Source organism: Peromyscus eremicus, chromosome 8a (assembly GCF_949786415.1).
Source record: "Peromyscus eremicus chromosome 8a, PerEre_H2_v1, whole genome shotgun sequence".
Taxonomy (NCBI): domain Eukaryota; kingdom Metazoa; phylum Chordata; class Mammalia; order Rodentia; family Cricetidae; genus Peromyscus; species Peromyscus eremicus.
This window is the reverse complement of record NC_081423.1, coordinates 3,414,610-3,439,668: the sequence shown is the minus strand read 5'-3', so window position 1 is coordinate 3,439,668 and position 25,059 is coordinate 3,414,610. Positions and strand designations below refer to the sequence as shown.

General features: G+C 46.2%; 1 protein-coding gene across 1 annotated transcript in view; it reads left to right on the top strand.

The window, feature by feature from the left end:
* Positions 1 to 25,059, top strand: part of Snx29 (sorting nexin 29) — a 477,564-nt gene that overhangs the window by 198,451 nt on the left and 254,054 nt on the right. Inside the window, exon 14 of the mRNA XM_059269973.1 lies at positions 521 to 603. Within this exon, the coding sequence (XP_059125956.1) occupies positions 521 to 603 (83 nt within the window). The remainder of the gene's footprint in view (positions 1 to 520; positions 604 to 25,059) is intronic.

Sequence of the window (25,059 nt, the reverse complement as noted above, 5' to 3'; positions counted from 1 at the left end):
ATGATGTATGATCTTATGTGGGTTTGGGATGTGGGGTTGGGGATGGATTTGGTTACGGTTCCCTCTTGGTGTCCCAGTTTCCCCATCTACAAAGTGGAAGTTGTGCTCCTTCCTGTGACGGTGTATAAACACTTAGTTTGAGGCAAGTCATGTAATACACAGTAGCTGGTCCAGGTAAACTGTGTTTAGTGTGTGCCTCTGTCATTGGAGAAAATATTATCAAGTGCCTGACCCAGAACAGCACTGGCAGGTTGGTGGGTTTGCATAGCACATGTTTGCATTCCAAGTCTGTAGGCACAGGAACCAGTTGGCATTCCCCAGCATTCCAAAAGGAAAGTTCCAGAAGTATGCCCTTAGTTACAGTCGTTTTCAGTGCTGATCTGTGATATAGGATAACACATTAGCATTTATAAGATACAAATTGTGTGCCTTTTCTCACAGATTCCCTCCCCTGCTTAGGGTGGAAATTGTTAGTTTTTAAATTTGTTTTTTTTTTTTTTAAACATTCTTGTACCTGCAGAGAAAACGAGGTGCTCAAAGTCCAGCTGAAGAAATATGTAGGAGCTGTCCAGATGCTGAAAAGAGAAGGTCAAACAGCAGAAGGTGAGGTGGACACAAGCCCATGGGGGAGGGGCTGGCTGTCCCCTGGCAGGCTCTGGGAGTGGATGGACACATGCTCCAGGAGCAGAGAACTGGTGCTGGTGGGGTTCCAGACAATGGAGTTGGACAGAAAACTCTGCTATATATTTTTGCTGAATGAAAACTAAGCCTCACTAGACTTAGCAAAGGTTGTATGATTTGGGCACTACACACTTTAGGTCTAGAATATTGTGAGTCCTGTGCAGTGGTTGGTTCACATGAGGCCAGGGGTGTAAGCAGCAGAGAGTAGGCATGGTGAAGAATCAGACCTCCCTGGACTTAGAGTCGCCCGGCTCGATCCCAGCTCTCTTGTAGTTTCTTATCTCTCTGTACCTCAGTTTTCTCATGTGTAAAATGGGATTTAGCACAGGATAGGTGCTGGGTAGTGTAAGCGATACAGCTTGGGTGGAAAGACATACTGGCAGTCAGGAGTCACACTGCACAGCAAACCTCACACGAGATTATTGGGAGGGAAAAAAACAGGAGGGTAGCTGCCTCTGCTTGGGTGAGAAACAGCAAAGGATTGAGCAGAACACAGGGTTTATGTAGGGTTTCTTGTTGAGGGTTGGGAGAACTTTCCAGGGTGACCTAGGATTGGAGGGATTATGTGGCCTGATCTTGGGGCAAGTTCAGGGGGCCTGCTGGCCACTTGCTTGCCTTGAGAGTTTACAAAGTTCACAAAGGGAGTATCTGCCCATGGCAGGGATGGGCTTCCCTGCTGCTTGAGTTGGCATGAATAGCCAACAGGTAATGTTTGGCTGTTGGCATTATTTAATATTTTAGTTTTGACAGTTTTATGCATATGTGCAATGTGTTGGGATCATATTCACCCTCCATCCCCTCTTTTACCCCCTCACTCCTGAAAACCCGGCTTCCCAGCTAGTACCCTTCTGTGTTTATGGACCCACAGCATATTTATATGGAGGCCAGGGGCCAACCTCTGTGGTGTTCCTCAGGAGCTGTCCACTTTATTATTAGAGGCATGGTATCTCACTGAACCTGGAGCTCACCAATTGGCTAGACTGGATGGCTAGTGGGCTCTAGGCATTTGTTTCCTCCTCCCCAGCATTGGGGTTATAAGCATATAGCATGGTGTCAGGTTTTTTGACACAGATGCTGGGGATTGAACGCAGGTCCTCATACATGCATGGTAAGCACTTTACCAACTGCACCATCTCCCCAGCTTGCTTTTGATTTAGAAAGCACAGCACTGTGAGATGCATTTCTGAGTCAGGATTTTTGGAACCCCTCTCCCAAATGCACAAGCAGAGTTTGTAGTGTACAGATTGCAGCTGAAGTTCCATTTCTCAAGATGCAGCTTGAGTGCTCTGAAGCAAAACTGGACGTAAGGCTTTTCAGCATGCGCTTGTGATCACCCTTGCTGAATTGCAGTGAGATGACCAGCACAGTCTACTGCCAAGTAGCAGCAGCACCTTTCCGTGTTCTACTGTGTGGTGTTTTAAGACACACCACGTACCCGGGCATCCTCTCACACTGCAGGGCTAAGCTCAGTATTGGGCACACATCAGCTGCCCTGTTGTTGCTTATGGAGTCCTGTGATTCTCTGCTTTTAGTCACAATTATCAAGGAGCACCAGCAGTGTTCCAGCACCATGAAAACAGCCTTGCACCATAGCCTAGGCCTGTAACCCAAACACTCAAAGCTGGGGCCAAAGGTTTGTTAGTTCAAAGCTAGCCTGAGTTGCATAGCAAGACTCTGTTCCCAGTCCTCAGCCTTTCCCCCTGATTTTTGGCATTACAAATTACATATATGTAGGTATGTACTGAATACTCAGGTGGTACTCCTTAAGCATGTGTGTTGATGTGTGTTAGATGAATTGCTAAATGATCTTATTAATAAAAAACCTGGAGCCAGATAGTGGGGTAAAAACTGAGAGATCAGAGCAGCAGAAAGAAGCCAACCATGTTCTTACTGCTAGGAAATTCTCAGCCCAAAGAATCCTCAGCCCTGTATACTCACACCTATATACCTTTCTGTGCCCTACCATCTCACTTTCTCTTTCCACCCAGCTAATCACTTCCTCTTTCCGCCCAGCTCTGTCACTTCCTGTCTGTCTGTACAGACCTCCAGACCTCTAGGGTTAACTAGCACTGAGATTAAAGGTGTGTGCCACCATGCCTGGCTCTGTTCCCAGTGTGGCCTTGAACTCCCAGAGATCCAGACAGATATCTGCCTTCCTGATAGGATTAAAGACATGTGCTACCACTGCCTGACCTCTTTGTTTAATATAGTGACTGGCTTTTTCCTCTGATTCCCAGATAAGTTTTATTGGGGTACACAAATAAAATATCACCACAGATGTGTCTGTTTTAAAAGGTAGTTGTAAAAGGCAGTGCTTTCCAAAGATGCACCGTGGCTTTCTTCCCAAGCTCTTATCTTCCTCCTCAAACTGTGGTGGTCTTCACTTCTGCACTGCCTGGGCCCTGGTGCCTGCAGGCTTCTAGGAGTCGGAGTCCCTACACTGAGAGCTGGGAGAAAGGGAACTTTGCCTATTGGATTGATGATGTGCCTTGGCTTCTGGTATCATGGATGGACACACCAGTGCCTAAGTTTCCTGAGTTATAGGGGAACTGAGAATATATTTTCATAGCATAAAAACTTTTTGGTTCAAGTATAAAGTATCTTTTTATCTTTAGCAAAACTGAATTAGACAGCTGTGAGCTCATCAGAGGGAAGAGACTGAAAATCTTTTTAAGCCCTAAGTACTTTTGTAGTGGACAGCACTCCTGATTGCTGTCTTGGGACCTTCACCTTTATTCTTATATTCTTGTTATGGAAAAATGCCTCCAGGGTTAAAAAATAAACAGCATAAAATTAACTTTTAAAATACAGTGTCAACAACCTTTAAATGTACAGGTACAAAATCAAATTTCCACTTTTCTGTTGCAATGAGGAGGAAATGTGGAGTAGAATTTGGGGTGGCCTCCTCACCTGATGGCGTTAGCTGCTGTTATGGTTGAGAGCGAGGGTGGGCTGCTCTCTACTGAGCACTGCATTTCCCAGCCAGGCTGGAGGTTTGGGGAAGCTTATCTCCCCTTTGCTTTTGGCTCTTGCTCTGGATGTCACCTTTGTATTCTCCCTGTAGTATTACAGCTGTGGCAGAAGGGCCACCATACCCCCAGGAACTAGCTTGGCAATTGAGCATCCATGGTAACTCCTCTGGACATAATGCCAACGTTGTTGTTAAGGAACTGTGGTCCCTCCCTACTCTGCAGGGAGCCAGTATCAGACAGTTTCATGGATGACCAGAGAGTAGGAATTGACTCTGTGTGCTTTTGATTTCATCTCGGGCATATTGCTCATGTCCTGAATCGAGATGTATGGCTAGGGAGCTGGGGTGATACTCTTGTGAGGAAAGTTCCCTGTAAGCATGAGGACCTGAGCTTGATCCCTAGACCCTGACTTACAAAGCTGGTTGTGGTGGCTCATACTTGAAATCCCAGCCATGGTGAGGTGTAAGGCAGAGACAAGGGGATCCTTTAGTCTTACTAGCCAGCAGACTAGCTAACTTGGTGATCTCTAGGGCAGTGAGATGGTTTTGGCCTGAGACTATCTAGATAAGTCCTTAAGCCACATATCCATAGATAGATAAACTCTCAGCCAGGGTCTCTCCTGTGGCCTGGCCACTCCCCTGACAACTGCAGAAGGATGTTGCTGTTGTCATTCTATATACACATAGAAACCAAGACCCAAAGGTGGATGTGTACCAGCACCTCCGTCCCCCCCCCCCCCCACACACACACTGACACAGAGTCAGGTCTTTTGTGTATCTATAATGCTTTTTGGATCATTGCTTTAAATTGCAGTGTGGTTAGGACTGAAACAACCGCTTTGGCTGCTGACTTCGCCCATCTCGGCTGTTCAACATGTTGCAGACACTGAGTCATGTTTACCTCCCCAATTCTTGGAAGCAGTATTAAGCAGTAAGACTGTGTTTTTAAGTTTGTGGCTGTGCTCCCAAGCCTGGAGGTAGTGCCTTGGAGAAGCCTCTTTGTATTGCTGCCCGGCTCTTCAGAGACCACAGGAGGCCTCCATGTTGCTGCTGAAGCCTGCTGCAGCCAGGGGATGTGTCTCTATCCTTCAGCCCACCATGAGTGACATGAATTACGAAGCTGTGCTTGGCTCCATTTTAGAGCCCTTTTTAAAAGCTTTCTCAGGTTTTTGGGTGGAAATTCTTGCCCCACGTTGGGCGCCAAAATGTAGCCAGAATTTTCTCCAGTCCCACCCAGCCCTGTGGTCTGTGTTTCTCTGGTCCCACCTGGCCTGCAGCCACTTATAAAATAATCATTCAGAAGTTTATATTAATTACCAGTTGTATGGCCTATCGCAGGCTTCTTGCTAGCTATCTCTTATAACTTAACCCATTTCTATTAATCTATAAGTTGCCACATGGCCATGGCATTCCTGGTCTGCTGCCATCATACTGCTCCTTTGGCAGCAGCTGACTTCTCTCCAGAATCTGCCCTTCTTTTCTCCATCCCTCCACTTGGATTTCCCGCCTGGCTGTAAGCTTTCTTGCCATAGGCCAAAACAGCTTTATTTACTAACTGATGGGAACAGCATATATTCACAGCATACAGAAAGACATCCCACAGTACTTCCCCTTTTCTGTCTAATCAAAAAGGAAGGTTTTAATTTTAACATAGTAAAACTATATGTAACAAAGCAGTTATCAAGCAAAAATTATAGTTATAATATCTAGTTTATTATATTTGGCAAAATTAGAAAAATATTCTGCCATCTATTCTACTTTGTGAGTCTAAAGTTTTATACCTAATTTATCTTTTATCATGACTAAGGACAGCTATAATTATAACTATTTAGTCTCCAACTACTTCAAAGACCCCAGAAGGATATAATATTACCTAAGTAAACAGGTAGTGCATTGTAAGCAACTTCCAAAAATACATGCATGTAGTTGGTCTGTACCAGGGGTTATTTTAGGAAACTGGCTCATATGATTGTTGAATTTCATCAGCTCCATCATCTATAAGGTATCCTGCAGACTAGATACCTGGGAAGAGTGGATGTCACAGCTTGACTCTGAATCCTGTGACTACATCTTTTCTTCCATCTTAAGGCCTTCGAGCAGGTGAAACATAGGTATGCTATACATGCTGACAAAGACATTCACAGTTGACAGTTAGATTAGCATTTGATCAAATATCTACATACCATGTACCAGTCATACTGTCAGCCACCATTGAGATATCAAACTAACCATCATTGTCACCTGTCCAGAAAGTAGGAATCAAGATTCCTGCTCGTAACTGGTGGTGGTGGTACACACCTTTAATCCCAGCACTCCGGAGGCAGAGGAAGGTGGATCTCTGAGTTTGAGGCCAGCGTGGTCTACAGAACGAGTCCCAGGACAGCCAGAGCTACATAGAGAAACCCTGCCTCAAAAAACAAAAAATCAAAACAAAACAAAACAAAAAAAGATTCCTGCTTCATCTTCTAGGTCCAGCACTTCTTTTTCTCCAAGTTTGATCTCCCGGATGGCTTCTAGATCATGAGATGCATAGGTCCCCAGCTGGGTGTCACGTGCTGAGCTTGCTGAGGTGCTGGTCTGGGCACATAGGTTCTGTCATGGGTAGGCTGTTCTGCTGTTTCACATTACTACTTAGCTTTATTCTGAGAAAAAATACTCAAATGGAGGAGGCTATCCTCATCCTGGATTCCTGAACTAGTTGTGTGCTGTCTGTCTAATGAGAAACAGGGTAGGTGACCTCCTGGAGCAGACAGCAGACCCAGACCAGCTCATCCACTTCTTAGCTTGCTGTTGTGAGTAGACATGCTTGCTATGGGTGTTTGTGAGTGTAGAGTAGTCATACTCTTCTCCCCTCCCTCCACTTGGGGACCTTTCTCCTTCTCTGATAAAGAGATGCCATTGCCTGGGGAGGGAGCCTGGAGAAATGATCCTTGGGGAAGGGCAAGGCTGAGGGCTGTGGGTTCAACCTCTGCCCTGGCTGCCTTTAATGGCTCTGTGTTCTTGCTGGAAGTTATTTCTGAGTTTCTGATGTTCATTTGGGGGCTGAAGGTAATGACAGTGACTTTCTGGACTCGTGTGCACAGAACAAGCAATGGCACATGTCAAATAGCAATTTCCATTATAAATGAGGTTGGTGATGTTCTGAAGTTCCAAGTTGAGGAGGGTCAAGGCAGATTAGCTGACACCTGTCAATTAGTTTCTGAAAGGTGAGCGATTATGGTGATAATTGTATAGTGAACCTCTCTGAAAGCTCTGCAGCCATTATCCTGATAAAATAGTATCCAGGTGAGGAAATAGCTTCCTGTCTTGTAAACAAAACTCTGGAAAGTGGTGCTAGTGCCTGCCTGAAGTGTTGAGTCCTAGCAGCTGCTATGGATCAGAGAATGCACACACACGCACACACACACATACACCACACACACACACACACACACACACACACACACACACGTGTGTGCACATACATACATACCACACACGAACACACCACATACATATATACACACCACACACACATACCACACACACATACACTACACACATATACCACACACACACATACACACCACACATATACACATACACACCACACACAACACACATATACACCACACATACACACCACATACACACATATAACCGTACCCACACACACATGCTCACCCCCCCCACATACACACCACACACACATGCACACCACACACACATATACACACGTGTGCGTATATACATACTACACACAAACACACCACATACATACATACACACCACACATACACACTACACACATATACCACACACACACACATACACACCACACACACATACACACCACATACAACACACATATACACCACACATACACACCACATACATACATATAACCACACACACACACATGTGCACCCACACACACACATACACACCACACACATACACATATACACCACACACACACACGTATACACCACACACATAACACATACATACACCACACACACATACACACACACACACACACACATACACACCACACACACATACACACCACACACATACACATACACACCACACACAACACACATATACACCACACACATAACACATACATACACCACACACACACACACACACACACACACACATACACACCACATACATACACATACACACCACACACACAACACACACATATACCACACATACACACCATACATACACACACACACAGAGAGAGAGAGAGGCAATACTATATTGTAATTACCCACACTGACTGTGAATTTGGCTCGACTGATCCTTTTGCTTTAGCCTCCAAGTGGCAGGGACCACATTCACCTAAAGGGCTGATATATATGTGCCCCTTTTTACTTGTAAAGTTTTTGTTATTACTTTGTGTATAGGTGTAGGGTGTGTGTGCCATGACACATGTGGAGGTCAGATCACAGCTTTGTAGAGTCAGTTACCCCCTTCGTCTTTGTGTGGGATGGAACTCAGTTGCCAGGCTGGCTCAGCATGGGTCCTGACTACTGAGCCACATCACCTGCCACCCACCTTAGTGTTTGAGAAAGGCTCTCTCATTGAAATGGAGCTGATTGGGTTAGACTGGCTGACCAGCAAGCCCCGGGGATCCTCCCGCTTAGGCTTCCTCAGTGCTGGAATTCCAAGTGTGTGCCACTGACTGAGTTCTATTCCCAGACATCAAAGGGTTGATTTTTTTTTATGATTGAATTTATTGGAAAAGCCTAGGGAGTAATATAGCTAATGCTATCTGCATTCACTTCTGAGGGTTAACACATTAGTGTTTTTCCATACATATTTCAGATTTTATTTTTTAAAAAAGGCTTTGTTACAGTTAGATTTCTGCTGCTATGATAAAACACTGCCCAAAAACAACTTGGGAAGGAAATGGTTGACTTACACTTCCATGTCCATCACTGAGTGAAGTCAGAGCAGGAAGTCAAGTGGGAACCTCAGGCAGGAGATGAAGCAGAAGCAGACCATGGAACAGTCTTCCTGGCTCACTTTTCATGCCTTGCTCAGACCACTTTTTTTTTTTTTGGTTTTTCGAGACAGGGTTTCTCTGTGTAGCTTTGCGCCTTTCCTAGAACTCACTTGGTAGCCCAGGCTGGCCTCGAACAGACCACTTTCTTATATAACCCAGAACTACCTGCTGCAGGGGGCTGGTCCTCCCATATTAATAATCCATAAAGAAAAGTGGCACACACCTTTAGTCCCAGCACTCGGGAGGCAGAGGCAGGCAGATCTCTGTGAGTTTGAGCCTGGAATACATAGTGAGTTCCAGGACAGCCAGGGCTACACAGAGAAACCTTGTCTTGAGCTCCCTCCCTACAAAAAAGGAAAAGAAAATGCCCACAAATATACCTGCAGGCAGTCTAGTGGGGGCAGCCCTGCTGCTGAGGACCCCTCTTCCCAGGTGACTACTCAGTGTGTGTCAAGCTGACACACTAACTGGCACCAGATTGGAAATTCAAAGTGTGATGGAGGATGCCCGTGAGTTGTACCAACAGATGTGCCAGGCCTACTTTGGCCCACCTTAGATGCCGTGCATCCATTGCTTATCCCTGGGACCTGGTGAGGTAGGAGAGGGCAGTTAGGATGTGGCGAAGCCAGCCTCACATAAGATGGCCGTAGCCCCACAGCAGCACACTGTTCTGAGCACTGTGAGGGCTCAGAAACAAGCGGCTGATTCCCTCAGAGAAGGGGTGGATGGCAGCGGGCCCTCAGCTGGCTCTGCAGTGGGTTAGACGTTTGCTGGAAGGGAGGTGCGAGCATTATCTGGATTTCATCGTCAGCATGTACTTCCCTGACTTGGCGGATACCATGTTGGGTTGGACAAGACTTGGCTGTGTCAGAAGGAAAACAAACTACAGCAGCTCCTGTAGTTGTCTCTTGCATGAGATGTCTGGATGCAGCTTGGTCTAGTGCGGGTGATTTCTGGCCACAGGGCTCGAGCTGCCTCTCTTCTTGTTCTCGATGCATGTCTTTTACTCGTTATGACTGCCTCGTGTCACCTGTAAGATGGCTGTTGCTCTGCCATCACATCCATATTCCTGGAGGGTGGAAGCAGGAGATGGGAAGGCCCAAGGGTGCGTTTAACAGAGGACTTTTCAAAGAGTGTGAGCTTGGGGGATAACATGCTTCCATTGAGGAGCTTTCAGATCCTCTCTTGTGGCTTCTGCTTGAACCTCTTTTGTTGGGAAATGTGCTAGTGCAGTGAGCTTGTGCAGAAGGAGGGCCAATGGGCATCAGATGGGCAGCCAGCAGGACTGCCCCTGGTGGAAGTTGTTTGTGAGGGTGGGGGCCTTGCTCCAAACCACTTTTTGTGCCATCAGTCCAGTGAAATTTTTCAGCAAAGGCTCAGGGTCAGAGTTGCTTAGGAATGCAGCCCCTGCTTCCAGAAGTGACCCAAGTGTCCTGGTGACCTGGGAGAGGGTGGTGTTTCATTTGCTGCACTGTGTCAGCCCTAGCGGGACACTTTTCTCTCCCAAATCATAGCAGAAGCAGTTGCCTGGAAATACCCAGGATCAATTGAGCTTTGCTCCTTTTTATTGTTTGTAAGAAACAAAGGTCCTCCCTTAGAGTGTTCTTCCCGCTCCATATTTGCCAGTGTGATTGGTGTCTGTAGTTTGTCAGTCAGCCTCTCCTGTGGTGGCAGATCTTCTCCCAGGAGGCTGACAGGTGGCTTGTTTTGTTAAATGCCACTTTGGTTTTGAAACCCCACTCTGCTCTAGTTTCTAATTATAGCTTTCCTAAGACAACTGGTCATTTTGCTATGCTTAAGTGGGTAGAGGCTCCTGTGCCTCAGCAGAGCGGCTTGTCTAAATGTTTTCCTTGGAAAGAACGGAAACTCTTTTCTGAAGAGAAGCAGCGATCCCCGGCTGGGTCACTCGTGCTTGTGCTCTCCTCCCTGTCTTCTGCACTTGAGCAGCACACTCTTAGTCCACAGCTCATCTTCTTTCCCCTAGAACCTTCCTCCTGTCAGCCACCCCTGTCCTCTAGGCAGATGGTCCTCCCCAGCAGGTGCTCCGTGCTGTCTCTATTGTCGTTTTCTCCAGCTTTTCATTCTCAGAAGTTTGGTCTTACTACCCAGTTGATACATATTTTTAAAAAAATTTATGTGTGTGTGCCTGCATATATGAATCACACATATGCATGAATCTGTGGTGGTCAGAAGAGGACATCAACCTCCCTGGAATTGCAGTTGAAGGCAGTTGTGAGCTACTGTGTGAATGCTGGGAACTGAACCCAAGGCCTCTATGAGAGCACAGAGTGCTCTTTTTTATTTCCCTTTAAATTTATTTATTTATTTTTCTCTCATATATTGTATCACGACACTAGTGTCTCTTCCTACCCATCCTCCACATCCCCTCTCCTCCAAATTCAGCCCTCGTTCTTTCCCTTTAGAAAAGGGCAGGCCTCCCAGGGATGTCAAACAAACATGGCATATCAAGTTATAACTAAACTAGGCACATCACCTCATATTAAGGCTGGATGAGGCAACCCAGTAGGAGGAAAAGGGTCCCAAAAGCAGGCAAAAGAGTCAGAGATAGCCCCCAATCCCACTGTTAGGAGTCCCATAAGAACACCAAGCTACACAACCGTAACATATTTGCAGAGGACTTAGGTCAGGCCCTTACAGGCTCTCCGATTGTCGGTTGAGTCTCTGTGAGCCCCTAAGAGCCCTGTTTAGTTGATTCTGTGGGCTGTGTTCTTGTGCTGTCCTTCACCCTTCTCCCTCTTCTGCAGGATTCTCTGAGCTCTACCTAATGTTTGGCTGTGAGTCTCCTCATCTGCTTCCATCAGTTGCTGGATGATGCCTCTCTGATGATGATTATGCTCCGGTCTACGAGTATAGCAGAGTATTATTAGGAATCATTCTACTGACTTTTTTTTCTGGTTGTATTTGGTTCTGTCCTTGATCTCTTGGCTATCCAACCTCTGGTTCCTGGCCCTCTGGGCATGGTCTCCCTCTTGTGGTGTGGGTTTAAGTTGGACCAGTCATTGGTTGACTGCTCCCACAAGTTCTGTGCCACCTTTACCCCAGCACATCTTACAGGCATGACTAATTGTAGATCAGAGGTTTTGTGGCTGGGTTGGTGTCCCAATACCTCCACTGGAAGGCTTGCCTAGTTACTGGAGATGGCTGTTCAGGTTCCACATCCATTACTAGGAGTCTTTGCTAGGGTCACCCTCATGGATTCCTAGGAGTTTCCATTGTACCAATTTTCTACTTCACCTCTGAAATGCCATCAAATTCGACTGGTCTCTTCCAGTCCTCTCTCTCTACACCCACCCTACCTAATCCATCTTATTTCCATCTCCCCCGTCTCCTGTCTACCCATGAAATCCATTTCCCTTTCCCAGGGAGAGCTATGTGTCTCCTTGTTACTTAGCCTCTCTGGGTCTGTGGATTGTAGCATGTTTATTCTTTACTTTACAGCTAATATCCACTTATGAGTGAGTGCATATGTTTGTCTTTTTGGGTCTGTGTTATATCACTCAGGATGTTTTTTTTTCTAGTTCGATCCATTTGCCTGCAAATTTCAAGATGTTATTTTTTTAAAACAGTTGAATAATACTCTATTGTATAAATGTACCACATTTTCTTTATCCATTCTTTGGTTGAGGGACATTTAGGTTGTTTCCAGGTTCTGGCTATTATGAGTAAAGTTGCTATGAACATAGTTGAGCAAGTGTCCTTGTGGTAGGATGGAGCGTATTTTGGGTATATGCCCAGGAGTGGAATAGCTGGGTCTTGAGGTAGATTCCCAATTTTCTAAGGAAGTACTGTATTGATTTCTATAGCTCCTTGGTAGAATTTTTTGGGTGGTTTATGTATACTATCATATCATCTGAGAATAGCCATACTTAGGCTTCTTCCTTTCCAGTTAGTATCCCCTTGATCTCTTTCAGTTGTCTAGCTAAGACTTCAAGTACTATATTGAATAGATATGGAAAGAGTAGACAGTCTTGCCTTGTTTCTTATTTTAGTGGAATTGCTTTGAGTTTCTCTCTATTTAATTTGATGTTGGCTATTGGCTTGCTGCAAATTGCCTTTACTATGTTTAGGTATGCCCTTTGTATCCTCAATCTCTCCAAGACTTTTATCATGAAGGAGTGTTGGATTTTGTCAAAGGCTTTTTCAGCATCTAATAAGATGATCATGTGATTTTTCTTTCATTTTTAAAAAAAGATTTATTTATTTATTATGTATGCAGTGTTATACCCGCATATATGCCTACATGCCAGAAGAGGGCACCAGATCTCATTACAGATGGTTGTGAGCCACCATGTGGTTTCTGGGAATTGAACTCAGGACCTCTGGAAGAGCAGCCAGTGCTCTTAACTGCTGAGCCACCAGCCCCCTCTTTCAGTTTTTTTTTTTTTTTTATTATAGTGGATTACATTTACTGATTTTTGTATGTTTAACTAACCCTATATCTCTGGGATGTAGCCTACTTGATTATGGTGGATGATCTTTTTTGATGTGTTCTTGGATTCAGTGTGCAAGTATTTTATTGAATATTTTTGCATCATTGTTCATGAGGGAAGTTGGACTGCAATTCTTTTTTTGTTGAATCTTTGTATAGTTTGAGTATTAGGATGATTGTAGCCTCATAAAATGAATTTGGCAATGTTCCTTCTCTTTCCTGGTTTTGGAATAATTTGAGGAGTATTGATATTAGCTCTTTTTTGAAAGCCTGGTAGAAGTCTGCACTAAACCTCCTGGCCCTGGACTTTTTTGTTTTGGTTGGGAAACTTTTAATGACTGCTTCTATTTCCTTAGGGGTTATAGGTCTATGTATGTTGTTTATCTGATCTTGATTTAACTTTGGTAAGTGGTGTCTATCAAGGAATTTGTCCATTTCTTTTAGATTTTCCAATTTTGTGGAGTACTACTTTTTGAAGTATGACCTAATAATGATTCTTTGGATTTCCTTGGTGTCTGATGTTATGTCTTCCTTTTTGTTTCTGATTTTGTTAATTTAGATATGCTCTCCCTGTCTTTTAGTTAGTTTGGATAAGGGTGTGTCTGTCTTGTTGATTTTCTCAAAGAACCAACTCTTTGTTTCATTGATTCTTTGTGTTGTTCTCTTTGTTTCTGTTTTATTGATCTCAGCCCTCAGTTCGATTATTTCCTGCCATCTCCTCCTCTTGGGTGAGTTTGCTTCTTTTCCTTCTAGAGCTTCCAGGTGTGCTGTTAAGTAGCTAGTGTGACATCTCTCCAAATTCTTCATGAAGGCACTTGGTGCTATGAACTTTCCTCTTCACACTGTTTTCATATGTCCCATAAGTTGGGGTATGTTTTGCATTCATTTAATTTCTTTATTTCTTCCTTGACCCAGTAGTCATTCAATAAAGAATTGTTCAGTTTCCATGAGTTTGTAGGCTTTCTGTTGTTGTTGAAATCCAGCTTTAATCCATGGTAGTCTGATAGGATGTGTAGGGGGTTATTTTCTTGTACCTATTGAGATTTGCTTGGTATCTGACTATGTGGTCAGTTTTGGAGAATGTTCCATGAGTTGCTGAGAAGAAGATATATTCTTCTGTGTCTGGGTGAAATGTTCTGTAGATATCTGTTTATAATTTGGTTTATAATTCTGTGAGCTCCAGTATTTCTCTGTTTATCTAGATGACCTATCCATTGGTGAGAGTGGGGTATTGAAGTCTCCCACTATTAATGCGTGTGTTTCAATACATAATTTAAGCTTTTGTAAAGTTTCTTTTACAAATGTGGGTGTCCCTGTTTGGGGGGCATATTAAGAATTGAAAAATCATCTTGGTGGGTTTTTTTTTTCCTTTGATGAGTATGGAGTGTCATTCCCTCTTTTTTTTTTTTTTTTTTAAATTTTGGTTTGAAGTCTGTTTTGTTAGATATTAGAATGGCTACATCAGCTTGTTTCTTAGGTTTATTTGCTTAGAAAATCTTTTTTCAATGCTTTACTCTGAGATAATGTCTATCTTTGATGTTGAGATGTCTTTCTTGTATGCAGCAGAAGGATGGATTCTGTTAGACTGTGTCTTTTTATTGGGGAATTTGAGTCCATTGATACTGAGCAACTCTAAACTGAATCACCACTGGGTCAAGGAAAAAATAAAGAAATTTTCCTAGAATTCAATGAAAATGAATGCACAACATACCCAAACTTAAGGGACACATAAAAGCAGCGCTAAGAGGAAAGTTCATAGCACCAAGTGCCTACATAAAGAATTTGGAGAGATGTCACACTAGCTACTTAACAGCATACCTGGAAGCTCTAGAAGGAAAAGAAGCAAACTCACCCAAGAGGAGGAGATGGCAGGAAATAATCGAACTGAGGGCTGAGATCAATAAAACAGAAACAAAGAGAACAACACAAAGAATCAATGAAACAAAGAGTTGGTTCTTTGAGAAAATTAACAACATGGACAAACTATTATCCAAACTAACTAAAAGGTAGAGAGAGAATTTCCAAATCAACAAAATCAGAAATGAACAGGGAGACATAACAACAGGCACTGTGGAAATCCAGAGAATCATCAGGTTATACTTCAGAAACCTGTATTCCACAAAATTGGAAAATCTAAAAGAAATGGACAAATATCTTGATAGATATCTCATACCAAAACTAAATCAGGATCAGATAAACAATTTATTTTATTTTATTTTATTTTATTTTATTTTATTTTATTTTATTGGTTTTTCGAGACAGGGTTTCTCTGTGTAGCTTTGCGCCTTTCCTGGGACTCACTTGGTAGCCCAGGCTGGCCTCGAACTCACAGAGATCCGCCTGGCTCTGCCTCCCGAGTGCTGGGATTAAAGGCGTGCGCCACCACCGCCCGGCCAGATAAACAATTTAAATAGACCCATTACCCCTAAAGAAACAGAAACAGTCATTAAAAGTCTCCCAACCAAAAAAAGCCAGGGCAGATAGTTTTAGTGCAGAATTCTACCAGAATTTCAAAGAAGACCTAATACTCCTCAAATTGTTCCACACAATAGAAACAGAAGGAACATTGCCAAACTCTTTTTATGAGGCATAGAGCACTCTTAACCATTTAGTGTCTCTCCAGGGCCTGCGCAGTGACATGTTAAAAGTCTTGTTTGTTTTTCTTCTCGACATATTCGAGAAGACAGAAACAGAGGCTGACTTGTTAGTGTTGTTGTTGTTGTTGGTGTGTTATCAGGGATAGATTCCAGGTCCAGCAAGCACTCTCCCACTGAATGCAGCCCCTGACTTGGTTTGGTGTCTTCTTGTGCCAGCGCCTATGGGGACTTTACTGGGATTTGAGGAGGGAACAGTGAACATACTGACTGCACAGCACTTTAGAAGAGCTAATGTGAAGCAAGCCCTGTCTGCCAGGACCTTTGCTCGGTCCTGCATAGCCAATGTTTCTGCCTTGTGTGGTCTGTTCTGGTCCCTGTGTCCTTGGTGGGGAAGCAGAAGCTCCTGAAGGTAGAACCAGTGTGAACAGTGAGCCAGCCTGTGCTCAAGTCCTTTTCTTGCCTTGAGTATATGCTTTAGGTTCTGTTATCTTATCAAATGTCTGCCCAGTGCACAAGTACACTTGGAGTGTTGGAGCTAGGTTCTAGGCAGACACCTAACTGGGAAGTGGGAAATGTGTGTATTGGTGTCTGCCCATGGCCCAGGTGACAGGATGAGGGGTATGCTGTTTGCTCACACTGATCACACTTGCTGCCAGGCATTCGAGGCCTAGCCTGGATCCAAGCTTCCTTACCTCCCCGTTTCCTCATTTCCATTCTTTGTTGATTCTTTCCTTGTGCATCATTGTTTTAGGGACCCAGTCTCTCTAAGACTCCTCCAGATGAGGTCAGGACTGGCACACGTCGCCTTGAATTATTATTGCCCGCATTGTATATTGGGGTTACCTCATTTAACACTGTTAGCAGCATGTGGCTTCCACTGCTGGGTGGTTAGGAGGGCCCAGTGCTCCTGGGAGGCCTTGTCTCTGCTCTCGGCTGCCACCTGTATAAAATGGTGGCTTCAGAGTGGACAGCAGAGGATGCTGACCCGTGGGCCAGACACGCCTCCTGACGTCAGTGCCTGTGTCATCAGCTCTGGTGGCGCGCAGTCATGACCCCAGCAGTGGCAAGGCTGAGGCAGGAAGAGTTTGAGTTTGAAGATGACTGAGTGAGTTTCAGGATCGTCTGGGCTACATAGTGAGACAGACCCCGTCTCACACACTGGCAGAAGCAGCCGCACTCAGAGGAAAGAAGAGACAAGAAGAAAGTAACAACCCTTTACCCTTCCAGTTTTCCTACTGCTTTGGAAGACGTCTTCAAGATCTGGCTATGGCTCTGTACTGTGCCAGTCTTCTGGAGTAAATGTCCTCTGCCTGTGACCACTCTCTTCTTGATGAGTAGGAGTTTTATGTGGGTATGAAGAAAACTGATGGTACAACAACCCACATAATGGCTGGTAGGGATTTTAATAATGAAGTCAGGTCATGGTATATATGGTATGAAGGCTATTAATGTCAAGTGTCTGTCGGCTACCAGTGAGACATGTGACAGACAGTACCAGCAATTGATGGGAAGTGTAGTGGGCATGCTGACCACTTCATTCATTATGCAGCCCCTGCTGGGAAAGACTGTAGCATGAACGTTGAGGCTGTTGAGCCTGTGGGTTTGGTCCAGAAAATCCTATTGTTGCCTTTCACTAGCAGTGTGGTCTTGAGCACGTACGTTACCCAACATGCCTCACATAACTATCCCCCCCACTCCGCCACAGTGCCATTTTATTTGGGATTGCTTCTAACTGTAGACTTCAAGTTCATGTTTGTTTGTTTATTTGTCTTACTTGGTATCCCAGGATGGCTTCAAAACTACCATTCTCCTGCCCAGAACTCCCCTGCTGTAATCCCTGGGATTTCAGGTATGTGCTTCACTTGGCTCAAGTTAACCTTAAAAGTTCTGTGGTTTGCTCATGACGTTGTCACGTAGTCACTTTGCTACAAGGATGCTTGGGAAGCGTCACCCGTGTTTTCTGTCACCTGCCTTGGTTTACAACCCCGGGGAATGAAGAATGGCTGTAGGGAAATACTGGCTATTTCTGCCACTTGGGCCTCGGTGCCCACTCTGCTAATGGTGAATACCATGAGCAGTGGTGTGGCTTGGATGGAGACAGCGATAATGGGTACTGTGGGACTTCCAGGTGACTGGCTTACTGGGGAACAGGAGGTGCTCTTCTCTTTGTGCTTAGCAACTGCAGCCTGCTGTCCTTGTCCTTGTCTGGTGTGCACTGGTGTCACAGAGGGTTGGACTTTCCTTGGGCTCATGTCCTGTTTATTAGTGGTCTGATGAAACTCTTCAGACTCAGGGCCTGCTGTGTGTCATTTGGAAGTGACGCAGGCTCAGCATAGCCTGTCCTACCCCACCTCATCCCTCCTTCTCCATAAAGCCTGATGTTAACTGCCAGCTCAGTTAACAGTAGGTCACAGGCCTGGGGAACAAATGGTAAACCATCATTTCTATGTTGTTGGCTTGTCTTCAGGAAGACAGAAAGGACTGCATTTTCTTGGCTCCTCAGTCCTTGCTATTCCCACCTTTCCCCACATGAATATGAGTTACAGGATGTGTGCTGGGCATTTGACTGTGCCACAGAGAACTGGGTTCAGTAAGTAAGTCCTCGGGTAGCTTGTTTCCTATGTTCTTTTTGTGTAATTGAATATTTCATCTGAATTTAAACAGCAATATGCTGATCCACAGTCACCCATCTCTCCCAGTGGTGGGTAACCAGAACTGAAGGATGCATATAAATGTATACAAATCTTATGCCCAAGTAACATGTGCATCTGCTTTATATTTTTCCCCCAAATGTGATCCCAGTAGCCTTGCTTATAAATCTAGGTTTGTATGTTTTTTTAAAATATATTTTGTGTATGTGTTTACTTGCATATGTGTCTGTGCAACACATGCACTCATGATGCTCATAGAGGCTGGAAGAGGGTGTTGGATTCCCTGGCACTGGAATTTAGAGGTTGTCAGCTGCTATCTGGGTGTTGGGATTTGAACTGGGGTCCTCTAAAGAGCAGTGAGTGTTCTTAGTCACTAAGCTGTTTCTCCATCCCCTCCAGTTCTGTTGGGACATACCCATTTGTTAGTATCACTGATACCTGTTTTCTTGAGACAGTAGTAGAGCTGAATAGCTCCAGCAGAGACCTGGTGGTCCTCATACCCCAAAATAGTTATCATGTGACATTTGGAGGAAGTTAGAGGTCCCAGACCTGCCTTGCCTTTTCCAGATACCATTGCCACTCAACAGAACTTCTCTGGATCATCCTTTCTGTATCAGAATATTTGGAATCACCATGGGTGTGCTGTCTGTTCACAACTCATTCTCTGCATGTACAGGCTGGCAGGTGAGGCTGAGCAGTGCAGAGTGCAGGCTGGGGGTGGGGTGAGCAGTGCAGAGTGCAGGCTGGGGGAGGGGTGAGCAGTGCAGAGTGCAGGCTAGGAGTGGGGTGAGCAGTGCAGAGTGCAGGCTGGGGGTGGGGTGAGCAGTGCAGAGTGCAGGCTGGGGGAGGGGTGAGCAGTGCAGAGTGCAGGCTGGCAGGTGAGGCTGAGCAGTGCAGAGTGCAGGCTGGGGGTGGGGTGAGCAGTGCAGAGTGCAGGCTGGGGGTGGGGTGAGCAGTGCAGAGTGCAGGCTGGGGGTGGGGTGAGCAGTGCAGAGTGCAGGCTGGGGGTGGGGTGAGCAGTGCAGAGTGCAGGCTGGCAGGTGAGGCTGAGCAGTGCAGAGTGCAGGCTGGGGGTGGGGTGAGCAGTGCAGAGTGCAGGCTGGGGGTGGGGTGAGCAGTGCAGAGTGCAGGCTGGGGGTGGGGTGAGCAGTGCAGAGTGCAGGCTGGGGGTGGGGTGAGCAGTGCAGAGTGCAGGCTGGGGGTGGGGTGAGCAGTGCAGAGTGCAGGCTGGGGATGGGGTGAGCAGTGCAGAGTGCAGGCTGGGGGTGGGGTGAGCAGTGCAGAGTGCAGGCTGGGGGAGGGGTGAGCAGTGCAGAGTGCAGGCTGGGGGTGGGGTGAGCAGTGCAGAGTGCAGGCTGGGGGAGGGGTGAGCAGTGCAGAGTGCAGGCTGGGGGTGGGGTGAGCAGTGCAGAGTGCAGGCTGGGGGAGGGGTGAGCAGTGCAGAGTGCAGGCTGGGGGAGGGGTGAGCAGTGCAGAGTGCAGGCTGGGGGAGGGTGAGCAGTGCAGAGTGCAGGCTGGCAGGTAGAGTTGAGCACAAAGATCTCTGTGCCTCTTGCAAGGACAGGCCTAGGATAGAATTGACCCTGGAAGTCAGTGTCCTTTGTATCCAGATCTTAACTAACCCTCCACCAGCATTCATACACACCTACCACCTTCACCTGCCAGCCTGCCTTCTGCTTCGGCCCAGACTAGACGTGGGAACTATGATTCTCCTAGTAGGAAGGTCTACTGGGACCTGCAGCTTTCTTCTAGTAATAACTTCCCCCACCTTAGCAGACAGTTGAAACCAGCGGACAGCAACAAGGACTTGCGGTGTTTCACAGACCCCCGAGAAGCCTGGGGTGCAGATATGGCTGGATGTGGTGCTCAGAGTGTGTTCCACGAGAGCCAGCACTGTGCATTCATTCTGTTTCCAGACCAGGGTGTTTCCCGTTCAGGCAAGGGAGGCAGGGAGGGCAGGTGCAGTAGCACAGAAGCCTTGAGGCTCAGGGTTCGCACGGGCTCTGCAGTGGCAGGAGCAGAGGTGGACTGAGCTGGAGAGGTGGACAGGGATCAGAAGAAATGGCCCAGTTCAGCTTCCGTGTTGCGTCCTCGCCAGTGGCACTCGGCCCCACGTCTTGGGTTGTTTCCAAGCACGTCAGAAACGGAATTCTGCCTTTAAAGGGATGGTGACTTTTAGGCACCTAAAATATTTTTCTTTTCTTTCTTTCTTTTTGTTTTTTTGAAATTTCTGACATTGTTTGAATTTAATGATTCATATTACGAATTATTCATGAAAATGATCTTTTAAGCGTCTTATAATAGCTGAAATTATCCTTCATTAGATACTGACAGTTCCTGTGATGGGTGTAATTATAAAAAAATATTCTTAGGCTAGCTATATTCTGCAGCGTTAAAATTACGCAAATGAGCAAGGGACAGGAATAGAAGCTGAGTAGGATGGTCAGGTTTCATGGCGGGGGGGGGGGAGCGCTGCAGACTTTCTAAAAATGAATAAATATGTGCTTCTGTGCACAGTAAGCATGCTCCTGGACAGTCTGCCGTGCTGCTCAGCCGCTCTCCCTGGCAAGGGAGCAAAGGAACCAGCGACTGGCTTGCGTGCCGCTCTTGCCCATGTATGAATTGTGGGATGGAGAAGTTGTTTTTTTTTTTTAAGCTTTGTTCACTCAGCGTTTTCTGCAAGGCACACTGTAGTAATCTCAGATACTTGTGGAGAGTAGCAGGCTTGCGCTAACACAGACAGCGTTTTGTGAGGAAGGGAGAGATGGAGCAGGAAATGTAAGGCCCTGGGGCTGGGCAGCCACCTGGGTTAATTTGACCTCATCATGTTTATGGTACAGGACAGCAGGGGCACAGGTTCAAGGCTCATGGAGACCACTTGATTTCTTGAGTTTGATCTTGGTACCTTCTCTAAGGTTCTTATCTTTGACTGTCCTTGAACTTGTAACCCTCTTGTCTCAATCTTCTGGTTATCTGGGATTCTAGGCATGCTACTATGCCTGGCTTAGGTTCACTTTTTTTGCTTTTCAGTATTGGAGATGAAGTCAGGACCACACATGTACTAGATAAGCATTCATCACTGACCACAACCCTAGCCGTCTTTTACTTATATTTTGGGACAAGTTTCACAAAGTTGTCTAGGTTGGTCTCGAACTTGTTGTATAGTCCAGACTGGTTTTAAACTTGAAATCCTGCCTCAGCTTCCTGAGTAGCTTGGATGACAGGTCTGTACCACTATGCCTGGACTTCTCTTGGTGTCACTGTGGGAAATGTGCAGAAGAGAGGAGGGAGCGCCCATCCAGTTATTGTGGTGTCACGGTGCTGGTTCTTTGCTTGTCCAAGCTCTATGCATTGTCCTACCTACTCAGTTCCATTCAGGTCTTCACATGCTATGCTTTCTCTTAAAGCCCCCAAAGAGAGGTGAGCTAGTTCCTGCAGGTGCCACCTCTGGCCCTGCTCTCTCAGGCTCACTCACCAGCAGTGCTGTGGAGTCAACTCTTGCATCTTCCCATTTTTGACCAGTACCATTAATAAAGCCTTAGGTAGAGAGGGTGATGAAAATTTATGGAGACTAACATTTCAGTGTGCCAGCTGCCAGGCACAGCTCTAAGAAGCATACACTTGATTGATCTTCATGCTTGTCCTGAATTGCTAGGTGTGATGATGAGCTTCATTCATCCAAGGAGGAAACAGAATTTAGCTAAAGTCACTCAGAAGATTAGGAAGTGAGACAATGGTGTCACGTTTCTTTGGGCTGGTGATAGATGGTGTGGGGGAAGTGCTTTGCTTGCTCTTCAAAAGGGTGCTTAAGCCTACACGTCCAGGGTTTTCCACAAAGCACAGCCCACAAGTATAAGTTTTTACTCTTCATTACTTCATTCATTCATTCATTCATTCATTCATTCATTCAATTGTTTGCTGGTTCATTCATCCTTCCTTTCCCTCCTTCCTTCCTTGAGACAGGGTCTTGTATATCCCAAGTTGACTTCAAACTTTCTTTGTAGTAGTGGATACCCTGGGCTCTTATCTGCACCTTAAATGCTGGGTCACAAGCATGCACTGCTAGACCTGTTTTGTGCAGTGGTGGGACTCACGGAGGCTAGGCAGGCATCTGCCTGCTGGGCTACATCCACAACCACCGCTTGTTGTTGATTTGGACTCTATCCTGTTTGTCTTCGTGCTAGACATGTAGGTGACTCCTGCACTGCTTTATGACATGTCAGTGAGCTGGGGTAGATCAGTCCCCTGACCTGAGTGGTTTCCTTCTCAAGGATGCACAGCCCTCACTGTGTCTCCAGATGACACAGTGTCATTGTGTGTTCTCTGTTACATCTGGGTGCCAAAGGCCAGAGATTGGCAAATGTTTTTCTCCAAGTTACAGGCCCAAGGAGTTTAGGCTTCCACTGGCTTCTGCTTGCTCTTTTTTCTTTCTCCTGTTTCCCCCATTCATCTTCCTTCTCCTCGCCCTTGCTCTCTTAATGTGTACAAACCCATATGCAGACCCCAGCCTGAGTCTGTGCATGTGGTATATGGTTTGTCAAGCCATGTTACAGACAATTGTTAGATTAAGCCATTGCTTTTAGAAGAAAATAAAACCTGCTTCAGTCAGTGAAATGCCCACTTTATAAGCATAAGGTCCTGACTTCAAATCCCTAGATCCCCGTGGAGAAAGCTAGGCATAATGATATGTACCTGCAGTCCCGGCCCTGGGGAGACTGAGACAGGCAGATCTCTGGAGCTCGCTGGCCAGTTCCAGGCCAATGAGAGGCTTCATCTGAAAACTGCAGTGGATGGCACCTAAGGAAGGAGAGTTGAAATTGTCCTCTAACCTCCACATGCATGCACATGCATGTGCACACTCCCCCGTGCACTGCACATACACGCACCTGTCCTTTCTGTGGTTGAGTTCTGTTCAGTTCAGTTACTGTGTCTTCTTAACTCATGTGGACTCGGTTGGAGGGCCCTCCTGTTTGCTGCTTACCCTGCACCACTCTTCTGTTCTTGGTGTGCTGCAAACACTGCTCCTCTGGAGCCTTCACAGACAACAGGGTATCGGGATGGCTGCATTAATTAGTCAATTCCCTCCAGGGATGCAGCACCTCAGACAGTCAGCTTGCAGGAGGAAATGGCCCTTTGCTCATGGTTTCAGAGGCCTTAGTCTATGGTCTTTCATGTTGCACCTCAGTGAGGTAGGACATCAGAGTATGAAGCACGTCACAGTATCCAGGAAGCAGGAGGAAATAACAGGGTCTCAGTCATATCTTGAGAGTGTCCCTCCATGACCTGACTTCCTCTTACTATCCCTTGCCTTGTGAGGGCTCTGTCACCTTCTAGTAGGATGACCAACTAGGGTTCTAACTTGATACAGCCTATGGTCATCTGAAGGCTTCCCAACTGAGGGATTGCTTAGATCAGTTTGGCCTGTGGCCATATCTCTGAGAGACTGTGTTGATTGATGATTGATGTGGAAGAGCTCAACAACCCCACTGTCACTGGTGCCACCTTTAGGCAGGTGGTCCTGAGCTATCTAAGAAAGCTAGCTAAGCATGAGTCAGGGAGTAAGCCAATAAGCAGTGTCCTTCCATGGTTTCTGCTTGTGCTCCTGTTCCTTACCTCAGCAATGTGCTGTGACTTGAAAGTGTAAGTCGTGGTGTTTATCACAGCAACGAAAGCAAACTGGAACACAGCTGTAGATAGCTTCCTCTTCTCTTTGAGGGCACAGATCTGAGCTCATGTTGGCTTCTGTGGGTGGTGAGCAGTCCTTTGCTATATACTTCCTTAGTTTGCCGAGGTCTCTGGAGTCAGACCCAGAGGGACGCTCCTCACCTGCTGCCGTGGTGTCGTCAGGACCCTTGGCTTATTCTTCGCTGTGGCTCAGCACTTGGTCAGGGTTTGCTGGAGTCCACACCACAGTGCATCCTGGTGGTGCTCCACAGTTCTTTTTCCATGAGAGGAAGTGGCATCTCTGAGAGACTCAGCAGCTTGTTAAGGCTCTGACTGAGTCCCTCACAATGCTCTTCAGCTTTTACCTCTTGACCAGGAAAGCGGCTTCTTCCTCCATCCAGCACCCCCATGCCATTTGACCAGGAACAGTTTCCTCAGTGTGTCCCAGCATGCCAAGCTACTCCAGGAGTGGAGTGCTGAGCCCCTGGCATCGGTCTTCTGGAATTTTATTTATTTTTTTATTTTACAATACAATTCGGTTCTACATATCAGCCACGGAAACCCTTGTTCTCCCCCCTCCCGCCCCTCTCCCCTTCCCCCCAGCCCACCCCCTATTCCCACCTCCTCCAGGGCAAAGCCTCCCCCGAGGACTGAGATCAACCTGGTAGACTCAGTCCAGGCAGGTCCAGTCCCCACCTCCCAGGCTGAGCCAAGCCATCCTGCATAGGCCCCAGGTTTCAAACAGCCAACTCATGCAATGAGCACAGGACCCGGTCCCACTGCCTGGATGCCTCCCAAACAGATCAAACTAATCAACTGTCTCACTTATCCAGAGGGCCTGATCCAGTTGGGGGCCCCTCAGCCATTGGTTCATAGTTCATGTGTTTCCATTTGTTTGGCTATTTGTCCCTGTGCTTTATCCAACCTTGGTTTCAACAATTCTCACTCATAAACCCTCCTCTTTCTCGCTAATTAGACTCCCGGAGCTCCACCCGGGGCCTAGCTGTGGATCTCTGCATCCAGTTCCCTCAGTCGTTGGATGG